Here is a 25,980-nt window from a genome sequence, read left to right as displayed (position 1 = left end):
ATCGTTTTCTTGTATACAAAATAATTATTAAATAAAATGTTATTAATAATATATATATGTATGTATTTCTTATTTAACATATGTTTACAGTTGGAGTAATCGTTGAAAACTACCGTTTAGAAAAATGAATATATTTCACATATCGACGGCCGCTCTAGGTAAAATAAAAACAATCATCTTCATAAGACTAACCCATAGTGTTGTTCCGTCTAACTAGAAAAACTTGTGAAAATGGGAAAAGTGTCAATCATGAAATCCCATGGTTTTTCGTCCCTTTTTTAAATTCACAATACTATAACCACTCTCTTAAAAGAAAATTACTGAGAGTTTTCCCTGCCTCTTTTTTTTTTTGTACCCTTCCATTTTCATCATTAATAAACAAGAAAACTGTTATGAGCACAGTTTTTCTTTATTATTATTAAAAAGGCATGTTTGTGAGTTTGTCTTTTTCTATTCATTACTTCCGTTTTGCAACTTAACGGCTTTCAAAAAAAAAAAAGAACCTCTTCTGTATTATTGCTTAAGTTATTAATGAACGTAACTTGAAAGTTACTTTATAAAAAGTAGTTTAATAAATTAAACTTTTTTAAATGGTTTCATTTTTAATTGAAAAAAATATTTTTTTCAACCCAATTATTTTTTCTAATTACTGCAATTCTTTAAAAACTCTGCTACAGCAGATGTTATTATGATATTATTGTTAAGATATTATATAATAAATTATTATAATATATGATTAGGTACTGCAACAACTTATGCGAGTTTTAAAAAAGACCCTTTATACCCAACTTCAATGGGTTTGAATTTGAACTGAAAGTAAGGATTTGATGCGCGTTTCATTAAAGTTGATATCCAGTTATTTTTTTGCGGGAAATATTTTGCTCCCTTTCCGTGATGAACTCGCAGAATCCAAGAAGATGTTTACAGAGAAAGCATGTTCACCCACCAGCACCTTGTAGGTTCCCTGGTGTCCAGTTTAGGATAATGATATCACAAGTAATTAGGGGACTTATTGGAGTTTCTTTTATCTCCTCACAGATTCTGCCGGTGTCATCATTTCAGATCTTCGCTCTGGCTTAGGAAGAATCCTGTTTCAGAGTAATCTTTTTCCTTCCTCTTCAACTTTTCTCCGAGAAAAAAAAAAAAACCATCGCCCCCATCTCACTGAAAGGTTCGGCGCATTACCCAACCACATGTAAGGCATGCTTGGCATTATCTCTGCCAAGATCATTGAGTTTGCCAACACTTTCCTAGACCATCTTCCAGCTGATAACACAGGCGTTCATAGCTTTTTGGAAAGCCTAGCCTGTGCAGGCTGTCGATTAAGAAATTTGTCCCAAATATACTTGTCGAAGTTAAACTGAATTCACCTTTCTTTTGCGAGAATTTTTTCACCCTACAATGAGTAGGGTAACTTCCTAATGGGTTCCAAGTACCCATTCTTATCGTCCAAACATTCCAGCCAGTTCCCTCAGGAGTCTTGGACCCATCATTGTACCATACAATCGCTGTTCCTGAAAGCCAAAGAAGGCTAATTTTTTGCTTCCTACTTCTGACGACGTTATATCTCTTGATCAAATCCTTTTCTTAGGGAATCTGCTTCAAGGTTAACCACTTCCGGTAGGCTGTGCTCCCTCTTTCCTTAGAAAACGGTTTAACAACCATTTAATCGATACCATGAGGAATGGCAGGTTAAAAAAAACATCGATTTCCAATATCGATCAAAACTTACCATTTAATCGCGTCTGCTATTATACGGACATGGCTATTATAGCATTGATATCAATACTAATTAAATAACATTATAGTGAACAGAGGGCGTGCATGTTGTCCATAATTTATGCTGAAATTATGTTGCAACCATTATACGTCACTATCCAAACGAATTTTCTTATTATCTTTCATGTTACATTGTGCATTAAGAGTCATTTTCGTTGAATTCGAATTCATTACGTTATTAAAATTTATGTTTTTATGATAGCCAATTATAAATTAGGCTTAGTATCAACAATGACGTAACAAAGGTAGTGCCTAGGTGCAACGAAATTGGGACCCATGAGTTTGTGGCAGGATTCCGAAGCTTAGGGTTACATTTTAGTGTAAGGCATGCTTTTAAAAGCTGTATTATGTTCGTAAACACTAAATATGGATGAAATATTGATGTCTCTTTTGACCAGTTTCGGATTTGCATATATCGTCAGACATTGATTCATTGTAAGGAATTTTCAGTTCCGTTTTTAATTATTTTTTTTTTGTGTGTGTGAGTGTCTCACGCGACACTTAACGACTCTTCTAAGCGATGAAAAATTTGCAAAATGCGACTCTTATGAAGTGACGTAAGAGGAAGTCGTGTATGTGATAACAGCAGAGTTTTTCCTTTCAATAGAAAACCTAATTTTCCTTAAACATACACCAATGACCATAAAACTAACAAAATTATTTATAAAGTTGTAAAATTGGAAATCCCTAATAAAACTAAAAGTTGTCAAATGAAAAACCTCCCGTATTATTTGTAAGAATGGTAAGAAAAACCCCACCATTAGTACCAGCTTTTCTACTCTAATCATTTATACCAACATTCACTAGCCAAATACACAAGGCGGAAAAAAGCATTTTCATTCTTCTAAAAAAGCTGTGCTTTTTGGCCAAGAATTTTTTTTTGTTATTTCCTCTTAATGTAAACGTAAAAGAAGGCAATATGAGAACATTGTCCGGAGGCCGGCAGTGCACTGAAAAAAGCTCTGGGCGCCAATAACCTTAGATGTTGACGCGTCTTAAATGATAACAATAATATAAAAAAATAATAATATATGAATACGAGGGTCGTTTGAAAAGTCCGTGCAAAAATAAAAACTACTTAATTTTTTGGGGTAAACCTTTTTTATTTTTCAACATAGTCTCCTTTTAGGCTTATACACTTTGTCCAACGCTGCTCTAGTTTGTTGATCCCTTCCGAATAATAGGATTTGTCCAAGTCTGAAAAATAGCCATTCGTTTCAGCAATCACCTCCTCGTTTGAATAAAATCCTTTTTCCCGCCAGCCATTTCTTCATATTAGGGAACAAATAGTAGTCCGAGGGAGCCAAGTCTGAAGAATAGGGGGGATGTGAAACGAGTTGGAACCCTATTTCCATTAATTTTGCGACCACAACTGCTGAGGTGTGAGCTGGTGCGTTGTCGTGATGGAAAAGGACTTTTTTTGTGGGCCAATCGTGGGCGTTTTTCTTGCAGCTCAGTTTTCAAACGGTCCAATAACGATGAATAATATGCACCTGTAATAGTTTTACCCTTTTCCAGATAGTCGATGAGGATTATTCCTTGCGAATCCCAAAAGACAGTCGTCATAATCTTTCCGGCCGAAGGAACGGTCTTCGCCTTTTTTTTTGGCGCAGATTCCCCCTTGGTTACCCATTGTTTAGATTGTTCTTTGGTCTCAGGAGTGTAGTGATGTATCCATGTTTCATCCACAGTGACGAAACGACGCTTAAAGTCATGCGGATTCTTCTGGAACAGCTGCAAACCGTCCTTGCAACACTTTCACACGATTTCGTTTTTGGTCAAGCGTGAGAAAATCACTCGACTTCCTCGATTCAAACGAATGCCAAACACAAAGAAATAGACCGATCTGGCTGAAACTTGGTGTGTGTTCTTCCAAGAGATGCTACTAACTAAACATAACCTCGATACGCGCCAGTAGTGCTATCTCTTTGACTTTGCACGGACTTTTCAAACGACCCTCGTATAAGTACTTGGGAGAAAAAAAATGGTTAAATGAAATTCTAGGAGCCCTCTTTTCGTGAAAAACTGGAAAATTGGTTTCATTAAAGTGCTACTGTTGATTGGGCGATTTTTTTAAAATGAAAATCGTATTTTCTCAACTCTGGATGGTAACAAACACTTAATTTAATAAAAATCGGTTCACGCGTCTAGGCGCTATGCAGTTTACAAAAAAGGTAACAAGAAGAAAAATTACAGTTTTAAACGAGAATTTTCCCTATATTTTAAAGAAAATTTGGAAATTTTATCTTTTATGGAAAAAGAGAAAAAAAATTGTCAAAGTTAGGTGTTTTTTTGAGCGTTACCCTTTATCCGTGCAGTTTTTGACGATCAACCCTTATACAACTGTCCTACCGGAACAGTTTTAATACAAATTTGAAAATATAGACCAATTTGAAAGAATAAAAATAAATAAATAACAGTTTCGCGTACCCAGATAACCTCTCGTTAGTTCTCAATACGTGAATTTCCTGTTTAAAATTCCCAAAAACGGAAGTCACTTACGTCACAATACTTCCTTTAACTATGGGGTAAGAGAAAATTTAAAAAAAGAAAAAAGAAAAATGCATCATCATTATTCATAGCTAAGTTTTCTTTGCAAAAAAAAGTCGCTTTCCCTTCATTTGCTTTTCCCGATGAAATAATGGTGAAAACTGACTGCACGCTTTCGCCTTGATTTAACTTCCTCCTAACCCAGTTTCCATATTTCCACTCCTTGGAAGTTATTTCTGCCCCTTGCCCCTCACCCCAATAAACTCTTAACATTCCTGGAACTTCATCCCTTCTCCATCAAACATACACACACACACACACACACTGCGACTGGAATTTTACGAGTAGTTGATTGTTGGTAAGCCATAATTCTGCGCCAACACATCTCCTTCTCCACCCCCACCCCCACAAAAAACCCCACCCCGTTGTCAACTTCCCATCCATTAATAAGAAGGAAAAACCACAAGTTTTGTTCAAATTTGTAGCTGCTGGGAAAATTAATTTCCCTACGACGAATCGCTGGAGAATAAGTTTATGTTGGAGTTTTCCATTCATAATAAACCTATAAACAAAAACTTTTATTTTTCCATACTAATGCCTTGTTAACGAAGTATGAAAAACTCAAGTTCTGTGACTTTATTCAGTTAACGAGCTTAATCCTTTTTTTTTTCAAGTTCCTCTTAAATTCTGGGAAGGAAAGTATAATTACGATGATGCTCAATTTTCTAAATTATGTTTTCAGGGGGAAAATCCCTTTTTTGAGGTCCTCCGTGTTTAACACTAAGCATCGGACAGTAAGCTGTAACAAAGCTTGTAGGAAGTTTAAAAAAAAAAAAAAAATCTAATGGCCCCAGCAGCTGGATTTGAACCTATGATCTCCGAGTTGGAATCCACTAACCACTGAGCTCCATTCCCTTCTACTTTGCTGTTATTATTTTTTTACAAAAAAAAAAAAAATAAATAAATAACTGCTGTACACGGGATTCGAACCGGGGGTGATCTTACACTTTTAGATTCTGTAACATCTACACCAACATCATCCTCTTGTGTATGTAATATCTCAATTCAATGGAAGAAAAGTTGCATAAATGAATTTGTCGGAAACTTCTATAGAAATTATTATTTTTATATCTTATTAAATTAACAGTGAAAGGAAACCCAAACATAGTAGCCGCCTCCATCCGCCCCCAAATGCGAACATGTCCATCTTCATTTGGTACTGTACACAGAGAACCCTAGTGGGCGTAACTCCGATTCTATTTTTGTAATCTTTTGGTTTACCAAACTGTATGTTCTTAAAATAGATATGTATATACATATTTCGAGATTCTAATTTTTACTTTCACTTTTAATATTGTCCAATTTTCGAAAAGTTTTTCTCAGAAAATTTTAAGGGGTTCACTGAAAAAAAAAAATGTGGAGTGACTTTTATTTTATTTTTTTTCCAAAGGGTTTTCCACAAATCGTGGTTCCCTTCATCCATCGCGAGTAAAAGCTTTCTTCCAAGCGACACGATCCTCTGCCTGTTCCTCTGTCAGACCATATCCCGGCCATCATCTCCTTCACCTGGTCCCTCCACCACACTTTTGGGTCTTCCACTCTTCCTCCTTAGGCCATCCACCTCGCTCTGTCCATCACCACCTTAGAGGCAATCTCTCTGGACCCATCCTCCTTACATGTCCTTTACCATGTGAGTGCCTTAGTCTCTCTCTCTCTCTCTCTAATTTCTAGGACGTTTCTCTCCACTCCCATTCTTTTCCTGATATCAACATTCCTCACTTTGTCGTGCCTCGAACATCCTGCAAAGTGGAGTGACTTGGGACACGAATTTCTCTAATTACAATTATCTATACTCGTATAATAAGAAGATCTTGATGAAACTGAATACTGCTGAACATTAAGTCTAACTAAACAGGTTTTTTTTTTAAAATTATCAGAATATAAATTATTTCAGTACGAGAAATAAAATAGTTTACACTAAAAATATTGCTAAAAGAAGTTATAACTTATTTACTTTCTTTAAAAATAAATATGTTGTGAAAAAATGTGAAATTTATTAAAATAAGTCCCTTTTTTTTTCTTTTTTTGTTCACTCCCCTTTGGGTAAATAATAGCTCGGTTGAAGTGAGCTGACAGCGAGGGAGTGCCGACCTGGTAATGCCCTTTACCCTTTCAAAGGGACAGAGGAGCACATGTTATTGGTTGGATGCCCCGCCCTGATCGTTATATCTATCATTCCAACATTTCATTGAAATTATTATGCATTTGGGATGGAACCAGATAGAGAGAGAGAGAGAGAGGGATAGAGCAGTCTTTTAATCCCTTAAATAAATTCTAAAAACAGCTGGATTCAATTTATTATTCCCAATCTTTGGGCGCTGAGGGGGGGAGACACTCGCACGACATTATCTTATTAAAAATTTGTATGGTTCTAGTCTGCACTTTTTCTTTTAAAAACATACTTAATACGGAAATGGCACGTTAGAGAGATGCCTATCTCGCGACACTTTTTTTTTTTTGTAAGTATTGACCAAACATGAATATTATCTGTTGCAAAATGATTCAAATAAACAGTTGCAGTTTAAAATATTCCCTAAAATTTTCTCAAATATTTCAGAGATCAGAATTTTTTTTTTTTTTGAAGTGCAATTTTTAATCTTTGACTTCCTTATTTTAAGAAAATCTACTTTAAAAATTTGACTACTGGTCCATCCAAAAAGAGTTTTCAATGAATTAAACAACCTGATAAACTAACACTGTTGAGTGCTCGTAAACAAGTTTTCTTGTAAAAACAAAAGTAATTTCTCGTACGAAGATAAAAGGAATCCTGGAAAATGATATACCGTTAGAAAGCCCATTAGACAAGGAAACTTTTACTAAAAAGTGGCCAGCACTTAGGTCTGATAATGATCCCCATAAGGGCCTAATGAGTTTTCTTCAAAAATTCTCGATTACTTTTATTTTTCTAGCATCCGGTGGAAGATTGAGGCTGTTTGGAGAATAACTTATGCTTCGAAATGGTATCAATTTTTAGAAAATTTATCTCTGTCTTTCTAACCGTGTCAACAAGAATCGAATTTGGACTAAAACTTTCTGAGTAATAACATGTTTATTGTAAAAAAGTAATGATTTTAGAAAAAAAAAAATTAAAGTGACGTCACTCAAGAACAGTGGAAAATATGAAGTTGGCCAATACGTCATTGAAGTCCACTTTAGATGTACTACACACAGTATGCCTATGGACAATACTTACTTGTTCACCCTGTAGAGCGTAAAATTGGGGTACTTCCGGTTTAAAAAAAATTTGTGACCGAACGTTACACTTTAGTGGGGAAGTTTCACCGGAAATATCCGATCTGAAGCCCCCCTCCCCACACGGTCTTCGAAAAAAGTGATTTTTTTACCAAAAGTTTGGGTATCACTTTCACTTTCGGGAGTAATTTTGACGGATGTTCTTGCAAGTTGGTGTTTTGCAGGGGCTTATTTTCGAATCTATAACTTTTATTCGATTCATTTTGGGTTGTGGGGCTGGGAAAGGAAGTTCCATTAAGGGCACTTCCGGGAGAATTAGGTGGTTAGGCTACGCCCTAAAGTACCACATCCGTTGGCTGTTCTATCTTGCCACCTATATAATATTATGACATCATCATTTTACGCCAAATTTAATGTTCTTTTCATACGTATAGTTCTTAATCCCTGAAGAATTTAGACCATTTTAATGGGAAAAAAATTCTTGAGGCTTTTTTTAATTCAAGAATTTTACAATTTATACAAAAAGTATGTGCATTGGCTTAAAGCCAGCCAAGACACGCTGGCTTGAATACGTTAACTACAGGTCTTCTAACGATTTAAGGGGTTACGGAGTGAGAACTGCATTTCTGGCATTCATCTATGATCGCACGGCCAGCGATGATGCCTCAGACGTCTTGGCGCGTTCCTGGATCGAAGAATAGGAATGGAGAGGATTTGGTTAATCGGATTAGGAATTTGAGTAGCCTAGTTTGGATTAGAATGGATACGAAGAAAATTCATAGATCGGTATGAATAGGTTTTGTTAGATACGTAAAATGGAACATTGACCATGGTACATCGGATTTCGGATTAATTCAATGTTTGTTTTCAATTTTGTGTTCAGTTCTTTTTATTTTAAATCTGTCAAGTCCATATGGAAGGAAGCTAGTAGGGTGAACCATAATTGTCGTTTCTTCTGCAAAGTAACTTTGGTGCATTTCGCCTTCCTAGTTTCTTTGGTATTTTGTATCTTTGATTCAGTTCATTCGTTTTAGTGTGTGTGTGTGTGTGTGTGTGTGTGAAGATTCCTTATTAAAATTTTGCTAAGTTGGAGTAGATAATGGTAGTTAAGGTTACCAGATTTTTTTTACCTGAAATCCAGGGGACACCTGGGCAGCTCCATGTTATACAGATGATCGTATAGTTACTGTTGTCATCCACTGATAAGAGTTCAGTTTCCCAAAGTAAATTCAATACTAACTATTATTATACAATATAAATATAGTTATTAATACTTTGATAAAAAATAGTATTCTTGTTCTGACACAATTAAAGTCACAAGTATTTTTGCGATGAATGTATTTTTTTGTAATATGTCATCTCTTGAACTAAGTTTTGTAGCAACTTCTTAGACAAGTCTTAGGAAAGTTAGTTAGATGATAGTTAACGGTGACATTTCAGGAACACTTTTCAATCGGGGCACAGAAGTACGAATTCAGGGGACTTTCCCCCAGGGAAACAGGGACGTCTGGTATCTAGAAGAATGATAAGTTTTTAAAAATGTTTTAAATAAATGACGTAGATCTGTAATTATAATACCAAGTTTAAAAAAAAATCAGTGACGCCGTATTCCTGTAAATCTTCCCCAAAAAAGTGGGATATCGATTCAGAAAACAGACATTTTGCAATATAAATTCCTTTTAGATTAACGAATAAGTCCCCCAAAACTATGAACAATATTCTATAATACGCAAATACAGAATTTTATAATTAAAAAAAAAAAATTAATAGACTGTTAAGCAAGTTTTGGGGGAAAAAATAGAATTTTAAATAAACTAATTTTGAGCTCCTAACAGCTGGGTATGATGTGTGTCAAGATGTCTATTGCTATGAAATAAGGCAGCAAGAGCGCTCTATGAGCAGTTGTAGGTACTAGCTTCTGTTCTCTGCTTGCTTCTCGGTTCTGAATTGGATTTATATTCTTTTTCTTTCTTTTTTATTTACTTAATTATTTAATTTTTGGTTTTTATAATATAATATAATTTAATTACATTATTCTCGTAGTATTATTTTTTTTTTTTTTTTTTTTTTTTTTTTGGCGCATCAACAGCTGAGGTTATTAGCGCCCGGAGCTTTTTCCAGTGCACTGCCGGCCTCTGGACAGTGTTCTCTCGTTACAGACAACACTGTCCATCACCGGACAGTGAGCTGTAAGAAGCTCCTAGGAAGAAAAAATCTAAGGGTCAGCTGCTGGATTCGAACCCGGGACCTCCGCGTGGGAGTCCAGTATGCTAACCTCATAGCTAATCCCTTCCCTTTCTCGTAGTATTATATTCAAATATAATTTTGTTTTTGATTCCCCCTCACTTCCCGCTCTGAGAATCTAATTTCAGGCTAAATTGCCTAATTAGAAGGCTTATTTACTATATAGATTTTTGTAGTACATCAAGATTGTCTGGAAAACGGCTCCTACAATGAAATTTAAACTATTTATCATGATACACGTAATCAAATTTAAATAAATATTACGTAGCTTATAAAAGAACAACTATTTGAAATATTTTTTGCCTGAAAAATCCGAATAATTTTAAATATGAGAAAGAGGATGAATAGATTCTATCTTACGTGTCATTTTAAAATAGTGTACAATGCTATCCATTTTTGTGGCTTGGACTAAGATAGGATACTTAAATCTGTTGCTAGATAAATGGCAGTTTGAGGGAAATTCCTCAACTCGAAACAACTCATTGGATTGTTCCGTTTTTTTTTTGAGATTTTCTCTCGGAAAATGGTTCGTAAAGTTTTCTTTGATTCTCTAGTACGGGGGGGGGTTCGCTTTCCTGTTTAGCATTTCAATGTAATGTACGGGGCTGTTGTAACTTTAAAATATTGTTAATAATTAAATATGTTTAAAAAAGAAAATGATGTTCGTGAGTCAGAACCTTTAGACTAGCCGGAAGTGGAAGTGCCAGCTTTTTTCACTAATCTCCCCCCCACCAAAAGAGAAGATTTTCATTTAAATTTTCCGCTCGTTTTAAAAGTTTTCTATACAATATTAACTGCTGTTATGATTATTACATTAAAAAAACAACAAAAGTAAATATACATATATACACACACGCAAAATAAGCAAAATTATTGTTTACATATTAAATGACCTAGCTGGGTTTCCAATCTTCCTTCTTGCGTAATTCAGGTAGCTTAGGCAGACTTGTTACCATGACAACCTCTCTGATGAAATATCTCTGCTTCACTGCGTAAATCAGTAAAAAAAAATGAAGATAATAATTTTATGTAAGCTCTTCATATAGTTTTAGTTCAAATAAATATTTAATATTTATTTAAATTACGAATACGAACATTTTTTGGGTTTGTCGATTCGTTGGTCAATTACGAATAGTAAAGAGGAGTAAAAAAATTACAGCGAATCTTTTAGTTTCTCTTTGGAATTCAGTATTTAAACGGAAATGCATTTTTTAAAAAATAGGCTAAATACAGTTCAAAGAGGCTAGCGAGCCATTTCACACCACTATTGTCCCTTTATTTTGTACCGCGTAAGAACCACCTAAACTTTTTTGACGTCTTAAGTATTTATTTAAAGCTAACTACCCTCAATAGATGTATTACTGACGTGTTTTCCTCATTGCAGTTAGTTTAAATGTAAATTTATGCATGAACAATAAATGTTATTGGAATATGGCTACTTAAAAAAAAATTAAATTCAATTAGGGCGTTTTACCAACTGAGTTCATTGGCGCCTAGTGCTTATTCCCGTAAACGGTCGACCTGAAGGACAGTGTTCCCCTAGTTACAAGATAACAAGGTCCTGGGATTTGTAAAAAGCCCCTAGAAAGAGAAAATCTAAAGTTCAGCAGATATGGATTTGAAACTGGGATCTTCGCATGGGTATCCAGTACGCTAACCGTGCTGTGCTAATCTCTTCCATCTTAGAAGATAATATTAGATATAGAAAACTAAATTTACTTTTCCAATACTTTGTTTGTTTTTCTTTTTTTTAAATAGATTTACAAAGTTTGGTCGCCATGTTTTTGTTTTGTTTTTTTTGTTAACTAAAAACCGATTTGTTTTCACTAGATAAAACTGCACAGTAGATTTGAGTTTATTGTTCCAAGAGCAATAAATCTGTTCCTCCATTACTGTTTGGACTACACTAATTTAAACGTTCACCCATTTAGGTCAATCATTGGACAGAGTCCAGTGTTAGTGAGTGCTTTTAATGCCTCATACACACTTGCATACGCCCACGCTATGCGGGTAATTATTTATTCACACACACACATATATAGCGTTAAATTGATTCATCGTATATTCTCCCTTTGAACAATACGCTTTTGTAAACATTCACGAAATTAATTAGTTTAGTTAATTAACTACAAATAATAACTACGTATTTAGTTTTTATTCTCAGTTTAAAAACTTGTTAGTGAAGTAATGAAGTCTTTTTGTTTTAAATTTAGACCGAAAAATAAAGTTTTAAGGTTTCTGTGTATGAATACGTGTTTTTATATTTTTATTTTGCCATCATCCAGGCGCCACAATAGCCGACCGGTGGTAGGCAAGGCCAGCAAAGCTAAGGTGTATTGCGGTACTAGTCTATATTCCCAAAGGTTAATATAAGTTTGCAGTAAAGTATGTTAGGCGGTTAAGAGACTAGACCCGCAAAGCTTAGATGTATTGTTGGTTAGTGGATTCGATTCCCGGTCTAGACCTTGCATTTTATTTAATGTTTAATATGAGAAATTTATAGTAAAGTATGTTAGGCGGTTAGAGGCTAACCCGCAAAGCTAAGGTGTATTGTTGGTTAGTGGATTTGATCCCCGGTCTAGATCTTGTATTTTATTTAATGGTTAATAAAAGAAATTTATAGTAAAGTATGTTAGGCGGTTATAGGCTAGACCCGCAAAGCTAAGGTGTATTGTTGGTTAGTGGATTTGATTCCCGGTCTAGACCTTGCATTTTATTTAGTGGTTAGTATGAGAAATTTATAGTAAAGTATGTTAGGCGGTTATAGGCTAGACCCGCAAAGCTAAGGTGTATTGTTGGTTAGTGGATTTGATTCCCGGTCTAGATCTTGTATTTTATTTAATGGTTAATAAAAGAAATTTATAGTAAAGTATTTTAGTTAGTCGCCTCCATTCCGAACATAGTTCTACAAATGAATGGTTCTAGTTACAGTAAGTCGAGTGTATGTAGTCATGAGATTATTATTTTTTGTTCTTTAAGAAAAAATCGGAACAAAATGTGCATTATTTACAAGTTATTCAATTTTAATATTAATAGAACTTATTAACGTTCCCAAATTCGTTATCTCTTTTCACTTGAATGATCCTTTCGTAGATCTGTATAAACTCCATTAGGGAAATCTGTGGGACTTTTAAAAAAAAGAGAAAAGTTTCAGCCAGTAAAGAAACTAGAAAGAAAAGCATTTAACTTTTCCATTCAGGATAAAGTAAATAGTTTAGTATGCTTGGGAAAACTGTTTTAGTTTCATTGTTATAGTTAATTCTGTTTTTTTTTCTTCCGGCAACCGGAAGTGCCAGTTTGGAAGTCGATTTTTTTAGTTTTTACTTCCTCTTAGTGAGTAGATTTTTTTTGTTTTGGTTTTTGTAGTGTGTGTGTTGTGTGGTGGTTTTATGGTACTTTGTGTGTGTATATACAGGGTGTACACGGAGGAGAGGTCGAAACTTCGGGAGGTGATTCAACCGCTCAAATGCAACAAAATATATTCTCTTCACTTTGGCCCGATTCTCAATAGTGTCCAGGATATTTGCATTTTTAACTTTTCCGTCGATATTCGCGTTTTTCGCCATAAAAACGGCCGTAACTTTTCTATCCTTTATCCTACAACAAATCTGCTTATTCCAAACGAAAGAGTATTAAATTTCCTATAAATTTGCTTGGTATAGAGCCTCAATACGATTCTTATAACAATGAAATTTTTACTTGAATGTCTAAAAATTTCGTTCTCGATGATTTCTGTTAAAATTTTCAACTGCATTTTTTCAATGGTTAATGAATCAAGGAATCACATAATTTCAGAAAGAGTTGCGCATTTATTGAGCTTCAAGATCATATGGATTTTTTTGGTTTTTAATAAAACCCTACCCCGAACAGAGGAGGTGTAAATGCAGAAAACTGGGATTTTGCGAACTGAATTTCATTACTAATTTATTAAAATGTCAACTTTTGGAGAAGGAACAAAAAGAAAAGTAACCATTTTAGGTTTTAGCAATTATTATTTAATAAAACGGAAGTAAAAATTAAAGTAGCAATAAAACGCAGTAGTTGACTACAATTGTTGGTGCAACCTATTTTAATGACATAATGGAGGTTTTCTTTTATCAAAGTTAATTAATAATAATTCAAAAATAAAATGGTTATTTTCTTTTTGTTCCTTCTCCAAAAATCGATTAGTTTTGAATTATTATTAATTAACTTTGATGAAAAAAAACCTCCATTATGTCGTTAAAATATGTTGCACAAACAATTGTAGTCAAGAAACTAAAAATTTGCCACAATTCTTTCCCACTTCCTTGTTTGAATAGTGCGAACGATTTTTGGAACAATTTTAACTAGGCACCTGCCTATTGTACTTTTTCACTTCTGTGTTTTATTGCTACTTTATTTTTTACTTCCGTTTTATAAAATAATAATTGTTCTAAACTAAAATGGTAAAAATTGATATTTGAGTAAATTAGTAATGAAAAGTCGGTTCGCAAAATCCCAGTTTTCTGCATTTACACCCCTCTGTTCGGGGTAGGGTTTTATTAAAAACCAAAAAAAATCCATATGATCTTGAAGCTCAATAAATGCGCAACTTTTTCTGAAATTATGTGATTCCTTGATTCATTAACCATTGAAAAAATGCAGTTGAAAATTTTAACAAAAATCATCGAGAACGAAATTTTTAGACATTCAAGTAAAAATTTCATTGTTATAAGAATCGTATTGAGGCTTTGTGCCAAGCAAATTTATAGGAAATTTAATACTCTTTCGTTTGGAATAAGCAGATTTGTTGTAGGATAAAGGATAGAAAAGTTACGGCCGTTTTTATGGCGAAAACGCGAATATCGACGGAAAAGTTAAAAATGCAAATATCTTGGACACTATTGAGAATCGGGCCAAAGTGAAGAGAATATTTTTTGTTGCATTTAAGCTGCTGAATCACCTCCCGAAGTTTCGACCACTCCTCCGTATACAGGGTAATAAATACTCAATATAGTGAGAGAAAGTTGTAAACAGAAAAAGGGAAGAAAATTAGGTCAATTGAGTTCATCACATGTGTCACACCTGGGTTACCCTACTCGACGGCTCCTCCCTCAGGCACCCTGTACCCCACACACATCTCGAAGTTAATACAGTGGCGCTCTCTGAAAGAGAGAGAGCGAGTGAAAAAAAGATGAAGAAAAATGCACATCATCAAACAGAGGAAATAAAAAATAAATAAATAAAATAGTAACAAATAGTATATACAGTTGAAGGGACCAAGGAGCCGAAGCACAAAAAAGCGCATGCTCTATTTGTGGAATTGGTTCAACCAAAAAGCTGATGGTGCGCCCCAATCAATAAGCTTTGAGGTCGGACTAGCAGCAAGCTTCTTAGTATATACGAGTTCAGTGTTGTTACAGTATTCAGTCTGTTCAAGACATAGTAAACAGTTTCTTATCATCTGATAGTGGTGCAGTTTTCTGTCATTTTCTCTACCTCCCCCTAAGGGCACTTTGAGGGTACCATCAAAAGAGCTTCAAAAAAAAAAAGAAAGGGAAAATCACTTTGAAGAATTTGGTCCTTTTGATTTGCAATTTTTGAAGATACAATTTCTGCGTCACAGAAAGTGAAAACTGGCGCTACATTAGAATGATTTTCAAATTCATCAGGTTCTATATTTTAATATTATTATTAATAATAATTAACATTGTTCTTATTATTATAAGAATAATTAATATTAACATTTTTGTTTAAACATTATATTTAAAATTGATTAAGTGTTTTACATAGTTATAAATTCAAATTTGTTGTGCCAAATTCAGAGTTCTATTTATCTAATTTATCTTTCTTGATTCAAGAATTCTTTAATTCAAGAACACTTGATTAAATTTAAACATTTAATTAATATTTAATGTTAATTCATTATGAAACAATATTTCCAAATATAAGTTATTTCATTTTACTTTTTTTTTAATCAGGACTAAAATAATCTTGCACAAAAAAGCAATAAAAATTCCCATTTTCAAACAAAGTAAACACCCCCCCATACCTTCATCAAGTTGTGGGGGGTGTGTGGTATGTTAGTTCTGCCAGGGTGGGCCAACAAAACTACAGGGTATATCGTTGTAGAAGGGAAAGAATCTATGGAATTTCTCTGCTATGGATTAAGGATGATTTCTCTATTTGTGGGAATGTGTGCATGAATTTTCTTTTTTTGGGGGTGGGGGGTGGAGGAGAGTTGCTTATTTTTCATCCCTGGATTGTTTTTTCTTGCTTTCCCTAACACATGTTGTTAAAAAAAATGTCCTGTAGGGTTGATCGTCAAAAAAGGGCACGAAAAAGCGTAACGTTTGAAAAACACCCAACTTTGATAATTTTTTTCTCTTTTTCTATAAAAGATAAAATTTCCAAATTTTCTTTAAAATATAGGAAAAAATCCTTCTTTATAACTGTAATTTTTTTGGCAACAACCCAGATCTAATAGATTTCGGGATATTCAGAAAATTGTTCTTGTTTTTGTTCTTCTTCTTCTTCTTGTTCTTGTTACCTTATTTGTAAAACAACGTAGCGCTTAAACTCGTGAACCGATTTTCATGATTGAGGTGTCATTCGATTTGGAATTTTGTGAAAATGTGCTTTTTGGGGGTCTCCACATTGTACATCGAATGGGAGAGGAGTTAGTCTCATTTATGTGAAGCCCCTTCCAAAATTATTATTACTAAATAACTGTGTAAATCTTAGCCCGATATTTTATTAAAATTAGGCAGATTGTATGGATTAGGGCTCCCCCTACGTAACATTACGTTCTGCTCTTACAGCTATTAAGAGAAAGTATGGCAATCGCTATCAAATTATCGACGAGTGTACCAAATTTTCACCCTCTCAAATTTAATAAATATGCCAAATTTAAAAAAAGAAATCGTAACGGGAAATTTTCATGAAAATCTAAAAAAAAAACAAACGGAAAAATAGATGGAAATCATTTAAATGAGATTTCCGGTAACTGCTTTGCACCGAAAGCTTATTGCCTCGGTCTATAGCCTAAACTACGAATTGAACTCTTTGTGATTTTGAATTCTGCTAACCACACATTTCACAAAAAGACAGATAAAACATTGGGATCAATGTGTAAAAACCACTTTTTTGAAGGGATTCAGGTACCGGTGGAAAGTCGAATTCAAAAATTTGACAAGATTTGAGAAAAAAATAATAAATGAAAAAAGTTGTCAACGTAATTAGCTATAATTATTTAATTATTTTATTGATTCATACTGTTAACATTTTTAATTAATTTGAATTAATATTCTATCAAAAAACGTGCACCGTTTTTCCTTTAAAACTAAAATAAATAGAAATAAAGAACGATCTAAAATTCCCAGTTACTACGTCAGATACTAGCAAACAGGTTATCCCCAGGTTCCGATCAATGGGATACCTTTTTTCTCCCTGTATTCCTCTCCCTTCCCAGAGTCATAAAACTGCAGACTTTTTTTTTTTAACGACATTTCTCAAGTGTACGGATCAATGTGTTTTATTACCTCTGACTGGCCGCCATAACTTGAGATAGTTTTTCCATTTAAAGTGTCAGTGTGTGTGTGTACATTACTCTGTACCGGAGCACAGGGGGGAACAGCTCTTTGTTTTTCTTAATGAGGGTCTTTTGCTTGTTTCCCATTTCTAGAATGTTTACATATCATTAAAAACGTTATACCAATGTTAAAGAAAATTTTAATGAGTTTTTCTATTGAATACCGCAGTTGTTAGCGAGGAGGTTTTCTATTTTTTTTTTATTCCAGATATTTTCCCTGGAAAGCTTGTTTGACATGAATAAAAGGGATAGAGTTATGCAAATGTAAGGTATCGTGAGGTTTAATTAAGGTAAACCAATGAAACACTAGATTCTATATTCTCAACTTAATTTCACCAGCTGATAAAAGTATAACGATGAAATATAACTACAACACATCGAAATTTCAATTTGAAATTATGTAGACGTACTAGTAGTGCTTTTTTTCTTGGAGCATTCCTTAGATGACAGGGTAGATTCCTCCTAAATGGTCATTTTGGAGTAATGCAGAGTAAGTTAAGTAAGTGTGAAAATATAGGCACAATAAGTAAATATTTTGGCGAAGAGCAGGAGGAGAGAAAGTACCCCGTAGTAGCAATCCCTATAGGATATCGGTGATGACGATGAACTCAAGGTAGTCCCGGATCCACTGGCGGATCCTGCCGACCTGGTGGATGGTCAGGAATGACAGAAGAGGAGAGAGTCTGAGCGAAAGGATTAGAGCAAGTGGAGAGAGCAGTGTGGAACTTGATTTTTTATTTTTGGCGAGTTATTTGTACGAATGGGGATGTTGAGGTCGTTGTGAAGAGGGAGGTTAGTCACCGTAGAAAGGAGCGTCAGCTATCTGTCGGCAGGAGTTTTGACTGAAATGTCCTATACAGAAAGTATGTTTGTAGGTTTGGCTGAACCCCACAGCTCTAGTACCTTAAGCCCACATAGGTTTGAGAATAGTGTTGCATATTAAGCGTTTGAGTTCTAAGGGCAATTTGGAGCGTCGTCCAAGTAGTCTTTAAAGCAGTTTCGCACGTTACGTCATTGCTTGTCTTTTAAGTGTATTGTGAGGGTTCCGCATTCATGGGAGGAAATGTAAACGCTCTTCAAAAAGTCAGAAAGACAGGAGCCTCGCCGGAGAGGAAACGTGTTGCATCCTGGCCTACCTATGGGTTCACTTTAATACGCCACTTCTTTACCCAGGATTCTATTCTATGTAAGTGCATCTGTTAGTTGTATGAAGCTGATAAAGGATGTGCACTTGTAGCTAAGGCATGGCTGTGCCACCTGCATATGTACAGATATTAGTGTAGACGGATGTCTGCTGTGTATACTGCGTAACAGGACGGAACCAAGTATTCTTCCGTGAGACGTCCCATTCCCACTGAATAGAAAAGAGAACAATAATTTTTTCAAATTCGGAATTTAAAACCAAAAGACGAGTTATTGGTTAGAATATCGATAATCGAAATTAGAGAAAGCCTGTATTCACACCGAATTCTTATAATTTATTTATTTAAGAAAATTAATAATAAAAGATACACATCTTTATATGTTAAATGTACACTTGTACATACTTCTGTATAAATCATAGAACAATTTTATAAAAAGACGAATTATTTACAATCATTTTTTAAACGTGTATGCAACCTGTTATATTATTGGTTATTGATTCAAATTTATTGACAATATCTGGTTGCTATTAGAGAAATCCAATATTTGTCTTCTTGTTTCTATTTATTTACATCAACCTCGGGTCGGCGCTGTCTTTATTAAGCCAGTGAGCTTATTACTTTTATTTACTTTATGAGCTTGTTTATTCTTTAAAAAAATTGATTTACATATCTTTCGCTTAAAGTTGATAACAATTATTTTTTTTTTATAGCTTATTCTTCTTTTAAAATGATTTCTCAATTGAAATATTAGGAAAATCGTAACAGTACTTGTTATCGAATTATCGATAAGTAACATCTGTTGGAAAACTCATTTTGTCTAAAATTTTGGGTGTGTTTGTGAACAGAAATTAGCAAAAAAAAACCTCAGACTTGGTATTTTTATACTAATCATTTGGAACTACTGGTCTTCCAGTCTGAAGTCTGTGTATTTTTTATTGCATTTCAGATGATTATGGAGCTCAGCTTCTAAAAAAAGTACTAAATTCTTGTATCTTGACCCTTGAATTGGTGTTTAAGAATATTTTTATTATTATTGATTCTCAGGGCGAGTCTGATTCCTCACTCATGGTCTGTTTCAGTCTAAAGGCAACCACCTAGATTAGCCCTAAAAGGTAAATCCTGCTCCTATCTTATAAGGACCATAATCCTACTCACTAGTAACGCAAGGGATTGAATCCTGTTCCCTAAGACAGCGCATCCAAGAGGCTTATTTTATCCATACCCTACAGTAATCTGATAGGTAATCCCACCACTTCTTACTGTGTCCAGGATTAGTCACTCATCCAGGATAATCTCTTACTAATACTGGAGAATTCAAAACTATTATCAGGAGATGACTCTGTTTTGAAAATATGTGACACGATCATCTATGTAGTAGAAAGAGAAAAGACATTGCAATATATTCTGTAATAAGAGTAAATATATTAATTTCGTTTATAAAAAACTCTGGGACTATTTCGTCACTTGGAAAAGCTAGCAGTTTTTCCTTCTTTTGCTCACAATTTGTTGTACGTATACATCAATTTTTCCCTAATTGACTTTTTACCATCTAGTTTTCCTTCAAAGTCGTCACATCCGCTTCTCTTTGACGTCACCACTCACTTACTCAGTTTGTTTCATTATACACTGCATAGTAAAGGGATTTTTCACAAAAGAAAAATATCCCAACCTTCATGAATATTTTATTTTCTTTACCCCTTTTCTTCGTCAAAGAAAATAATTCTGTATAATTAATTAAAAAGGTTAGAGGGGGAAATGCATTAATTACAGTAAATTTTATTTAAAAATAACACTTGCGCAGTGTTGACCTTTATATGAATGATTTATTTAGTAACATGCTTTTTTCTTCTAAATATTTTTTTGCCTTAATGCAAACTTAAAAGCGTACTTGTGGAAAATTTATATAATATATACGACGTTTGCATGTTTTCTAGGCGAATAAAAGAAAATTGGATTATGTATGCAATATATGTTGGCTGTAAATCGTATGTTTGTCAATCTGTAAGCTTACGATATTTAGATTTCTTTTGTACTTCACTAGTATTAAGATCGTGCAGATTTGCTATTTTATAGTTTTCGCGACCTTTTAAGGTCCCCAAAGTAGGCGCCACGGTAGCCAAGCGGTTAGAGGCGAGACCCGCAAAGCTAAGATGTATTGTTGGTTAGTGGATTCGATCCCCGGTCTAGGTCTTGGATTTTATTTAATGTTTAATATGAGAAATGTATAGTAAAGCATGTTAGGTGGTTATAGGCTAGACCCGCAAAGCTTAGATGTATTGTTGGTTAGTGGGTTTCGATTCCCGGTCTAGGTCTTGGATTTTATTTAATGTTTAATATGAGAAATTTATAGTAAAGCATGTTAGGCGATTATAGGCTAGACCTGCAAAGCTAAGATGTATTGTTGGTTAGTGGGTTCGATCCCTCAGTCTAGGTCTTGTATTTCATTTAATGGTTAATATGAGAAATTTATAGTAAAGTATGTTAGGCGATTAGAGGCTAGACCCGCAAAGATATTCCTTCCCTAAATTATTACAATATTTAAGAATTATTTGTTTTTGGAATTAAAATAAATTCCCCATCTATCGCCTGATTGAGTCAATTATTTAGTAAGTGCTCTGTTTTAGTTTGTGTTAGTTACTCTGTTACAAAACCGGAAATCTCAATAGACTGGAAATTACTGTTTATCTTGGTTAAAACTGGTTTTGCATATCAATTGCACTTAATTTTCAGAAAACTGGTAAGCACGCAATGTTTCTCAACTTTCTGGATAGTGGTAAAAGTTTAAATAAAATAAAACAAAAATAGGGATGCTTATCTTTGCAGTAAATGCATTGATTACTTTGCGTAAAAGTTTACTGTCCCTTCCTTTAGTATTGAGATTGTGCCAAAATTTTTTTTTTTTTAGAAATAGGAGTTTTTACTAAAATTACATGTTTTGGAGATCCATGGATTCAATAACCGATGGTGGGGGGGATTGTGAATGAGGGGAGTCTGTGATTGAGCGGTTCGAGATGGAATCATTTTAACATAGAGTCATGGAATCGTTTAGAGGCAGTTTTTAATAAATTGTTCAAAAAAGAATTTGAGGCCAGTATTCAGCGCCACTACTGATTCATAGAACGAGGCGCTGGTGATTTTCCTGAGCACTTTTGACAGAATACGTCAAAACGGAATTGCGATTCTAATTGAATGGAATAATTTTTGGTTTCAAGTCTCCATAATTTTCTTGGAGTTTTTGTTTATTTCTGGGAAATTTCCATGTACACATGTAATTTTTACTTTTCTTTTATTTTTCCTCGGGGAAAAATCATTTAAGGGCACTTTTGGGAGAGGAAATAGGGGAAAGTAGCTCTCTAAAGTACCATTTCCGTGTAAAGTACGATCTCATTCATCTCTTACCTGTTCTATCAACTAATCTCTGTATCCCATTTTTTTCTAAAATGGTTCCAATAGCATTTTTTTACAATTTATAGTGCGGTTTCAGTGAATTGTACGGTTCTAACACTTTGTATTGTCTATCCAAAATTAAGAATTAGGAAAAATATCAGTTCACCACCGGAAGTACGAACTGAATCATAACGTTTTATTTTTAGTATCCTCAAAGTCATAGTCCAAAACGTTCTATTTTAACTAAGAAACAAATAAAACTCCGTATTAGGAACGTATTTTAGAACTATCAACTTTATATGTAGGAAGCAGATGATATCGCGCATCAATCGATACTATCATTTATATCGATGAATCGTAAATATTGAAATTAACTTTTTCAATACAAATTATCAGTTTCAAGAGAATTTAATTGCGTTTAAATTGCACTAAAGAAAAGCTCATGTTCAGACAAGTTTTTCATTCAATTTGGTGGAAATTTTCTGCCTACAAAATTGTCCTTCGTCTTTTTTTTAAAGGGTTTTCTTTCTACCTTATTTTAATCGTTAATTTAAAAAACCCAACGTTAAAAAATGCAATTACTATTACAGAATTAAAAAAAATTAAGTATCTAAAAATATTTTGTCTCTTATCTAATCTTTGAAAATTCTACTTTTCCCAGGTTGCAACAAGTTAAGAAACAAGATTAACAAAATTAGGTTTTTCCAATTTTCTAAAAAAAAAGAGAGAGAGAGAAATTCGAGTAATTTTCTTTTCCACTTTGAAGTTAGCTAGAGGCTAACTAACTACTTAACTTTACCTCCGAACTTTAAACTGAGAAAAAAGTCTAATCAAGTTTGTAATGGCCAGGAAATTGATTGAAAATTGTCTACAACGGAGTTCATTTAACTTGGCCAATTCAGTCTCACCAAGACCATCTCTTAGACCGGATATTAAAGTACAGGCCCGCTTCCCCGTCTACCGCCTAAATTGCACTGTAAAGAAAAAGGAAATTAATAATAAATAAACCGGATATTTTGTGGAAATAAATTATTTAAAAAAAAAAAAGTCTTAATTTAGATGGCAGTGGGCTGGAGCAGTTAAATTTGTTTTTGTTTTATACAAATATATGAGGGTCGTTTGAAAAGTCCGTGCAAAAATAAAAACTACTTAATTTTTTGGGGTAAACCTTTTTTATTTTTCAACATAGTCTCCTTTTAGGCTTATACACTTCGTCCAACGCTGCTCTAGTTTGTTGATCCCTTCCGAATAATAGGATTTGTCCAAGTCTGAAAAATAGCCATTCGTTTCTGCAATCACCTCCTCGTTTGAATAAAATCTTTTTCCCGCCAGCCATTTCTTCATATTGGGGAACAAATAGTAGTCCGAGGGAGCCAAGTCTGGAGAATAGGGGGGATGTGAAACGAGTTGGAACCCTATTTCCATTAATTTTGCGACCACAACTGCTGAGGTGTGAGCTGGTGCGTTGTCGTGATGGAAAAGGACTTTTTTGTGGGCCAATCGTGGGCGTTTTTCTTGCAGCTCGGTTTTCAAACGGTCCAATAACGATGAATAATATGCACCTGTAATAGTTTTACTCTTTTCCAGATAGTCGATGAGGATTATTCCTTGCGAATCCCAAAAGACAGTCGCCATAATCTTTCCGGCCGAAGGAACGGTCTTCGCCTTTTTTGGCGCAGATTCCCCCTTGGTAACCCATTGTTTAGATTGTTCTTTAGTCTCAGGAGTGTAGTGATGTATCCATGTTTCATCCACAGTGACGAAACGACGCTTAAAGTCCTGCGGATTCTTCTGGAACAGCTGCAAACCGTCCTTGCAACACTTCACACGATTTCGTTTTTGGTCAAGCGTGAGCAATCGCGGCACCCATCTTGCGGATAGCTTTGTCATGTCCAAATGTTGATGCAAAATATTATGTACCCGTTCATTCGAGATGCCCACAACACTAGCAATCTCACGCACCTTCACTCTTCTGTCATCCATCACCATATCATGGATTTTATCAATGATTTCTGGAGTAGTAACCTCAACAGGGCGTCCAGAACGTTCAGTGTCACTTGTGCCCATATGGCCACTCCGAAAATTTTGAAACCACTTATAAACTGTTCTAATCGAAGGTGCAGAGTCACCATAATGTTTATCAAGCTTCTCTTTAGTCTCCTGTGGCGTTTTGCCTTTCATAAAGTAGTGTTTAATCAACACACGAAATTCTTTTTCGTCCATTTTTTGAAAATCACTCGACTTCCTCGATTCAAACGAATGCCAAACACAAAGAAATAGACCGATCTGGCTGAAACTTGGTGTGTGTTCTTCCAAGAGATGCTACTAACTAAACATAACCTCGAAACGCGCCAGTGGTGCTATCTCTCTGACTTTCCACGGACTTTTCAAACGACCCTCGTATATTATTTTTAGGCCTAAATAGTTAATTTTGTTTTATTGATTATAAAATTAATTATTCTGGAAATGGTCAGTTGTGGAAACTCATACGTCATTATTTTACTGTAATAATTACGGCTAGTCGGTCACAGAATCTGTGGTCTCAGCTGAGTTACTCTGCTGCCACCAATGCCTGCCTGATAAATAAGTGATAAGTGGCCACTGCCTCTGACGTCTGTCTAAAATGTAATCAGGTGCCACTGAGGGATCCTGAAATACTTTTCTAGTCCATTTATTACATATGAAGGTGTTTGCGTCTTTAGGCATTATTATACCATTGTGTATAAATCGTACCTTCGATTGGTCGCGAGTATTAACCAATTAACTGTTTATGCCGAAGATATTCATCATGAAAAAAGTGTAAAAATCTTGTGTTATGACGAGTATATTCGTCATGCAGTTTTCAGTAGTGACCATCGGCCGTTAATTTTACAATTTTAGTTAAAACTAAAATATATTTTCGTAAATATATTTTTGATGTATTTGGTTTCTATTTATGTTAATATAAATAAATAAATAAATGTACATGAAATAAATAACGAAAAAAAAATATATAAAAGTCATTTCTTTGCAACCCAATTTCATATCAAACATACTCTGAGTTTGATGAAAATATTCGTCATCGCTTAATTTGTATGACGCACGTTGGGGACACATTTTCCAACAACGTGGAAACAGTTAACTGGTTAAGTTAAGCGCCGTCTAATGATTCATCACTACTTTTTGATTGGTCTGTTTATATCTATCTTTTGTAATTTTAGAAATTTCCGCTTTGATATAAGGTTAAGGTTCCAACAGAGAATGCTACAATGAGGTCAAAAACTGACAACCAAAAGTATTACTTGACTCAATAGATTCAGTGTTAATTCTACATAAGGGAAGGGATTAGCATTTTGGATTCCTCACGCAGAGGTCCCGGGTTCGAATCCAGCTTGCTGGCCCTTAGATTTTCTCTTCCTAGGAGCTTCTTACAGCTCACTGCCCGGTGATGGACAGTGTCATCTGTAACGCAAGAACACTGTCCGGAGGCCAGCAGTGCGCTGAAAAAAGCTCCGGGCTTCCAATAATAACCTTAGATGTTGACGCGCCTTATATCATTTAAAAAAAAATTTTTACATAAGTAGATACTTTTCTTCTTCTCCTTATTGTTGTTCTTCTTCTTCTTTATCTGCAAAAATTTTTAAGGAAAATCCTAAGACGCGAAAACTTTACATTTTGATTAGTTCTCATACACCAACATCCCACCTCTATAACTGAGCAAACTAAAAAGATAATGCATTCAATAGTTTAAGACATACAGGAAGTTAAATTTTTTAAAACAGAAATATGGGATTGTACTCCAAATTTTAACAACTCTTAATATCTCACTTTGTCATGTCCGGTTTTCCGTGGAATTTTGGGCCAAACAAAGAGAATGTCTACATCTACTGAGTGAAATTGGAAGATTCTAGGTATTATAGATTAAAAGGAAACTTGATTCATACATAGAGAGAAGTTCGTTTCAGCAAGCATTAAGCTATTAACATTTTGGCTGAAATCTTCTTCATGGGAACTGCATCTTTACTGATACGATTTTTCAGTTTTCCTTAAGAACGGTTCCTTCTAAGTATCCTTATTATCTAAGTATTCTAATTTTTGATAAGTAGTTGTGTAAAATTTTGTAAGCCTTGTGTATGTTTTTGGTAACCCCCA

The 25,980-nt window shown here is 34.5% G+C and overlaps 2 protein-coding genes across 3 annotated transcripts in view; both read left to right on the top strand.

The window, feature by feature from the left end:
- The window catches only part of LOC141461337 (uncharacterized), a 219,519-nt gene that overhangs the window by 145,688 nt on the left and 47,851 nt on the right, over positions 1-25,980 (top strand). Inside the window, exon 2 of one of the 2 annotated variants that reach the window (XM_074142295.1) lies at positions 91-158. The exons of the other annotated variant lie outside the window; for it this stretch is intronic. Within the exon in view, the coding sequence (XP_073998396.1) occupies positions 125-158 (34 nt within the window). The 5' untranslated portion in view covers positions 91-124. The remainder of the gene's footprint in view (positions 1-90; positions 159-25,980) is intronic. 2 annotated transcript variants of the gene reach the window in all.
- The window catches only part of LOC141461336 (uncharacterized), a 32,184-nt gene continuing 21,333 nt past the window's right edge, over positions 15,130-25,980 (top strand). Inside the window, exon 1 of the mRNA XM_074142293.1 lies at positions 15,130-15,398. The gene's annotated coding sequence lies outside the window, so the exon portion shown is untranslated. The remainder of the gene's footprint in view (positions 15,399-25,980) is intronic.

The sequence above is a fragment of the Rhodnius prolixus genome, unplaced genomic scaffold, assembly GCF_049639745.1.
Source record: "Rhodnius prolixus isolate KJV_2025 unplaced genomic scaffold, Rpr scaffold_6, whole genome shotgun sequence".
In the NCBI taxonomy this organism is placed as follows: Eukaryota; Metazoa; Arthropoda; class Insecta; order Hemiptera; family Reduviidae; genus Rhodnius; species Rhodnius prolixus.
The sequence above is the reverse complement of the archived record's forward strand: the minus strand, read 5'-3'. Positions and strand labels throughout refer to the sequence as shown.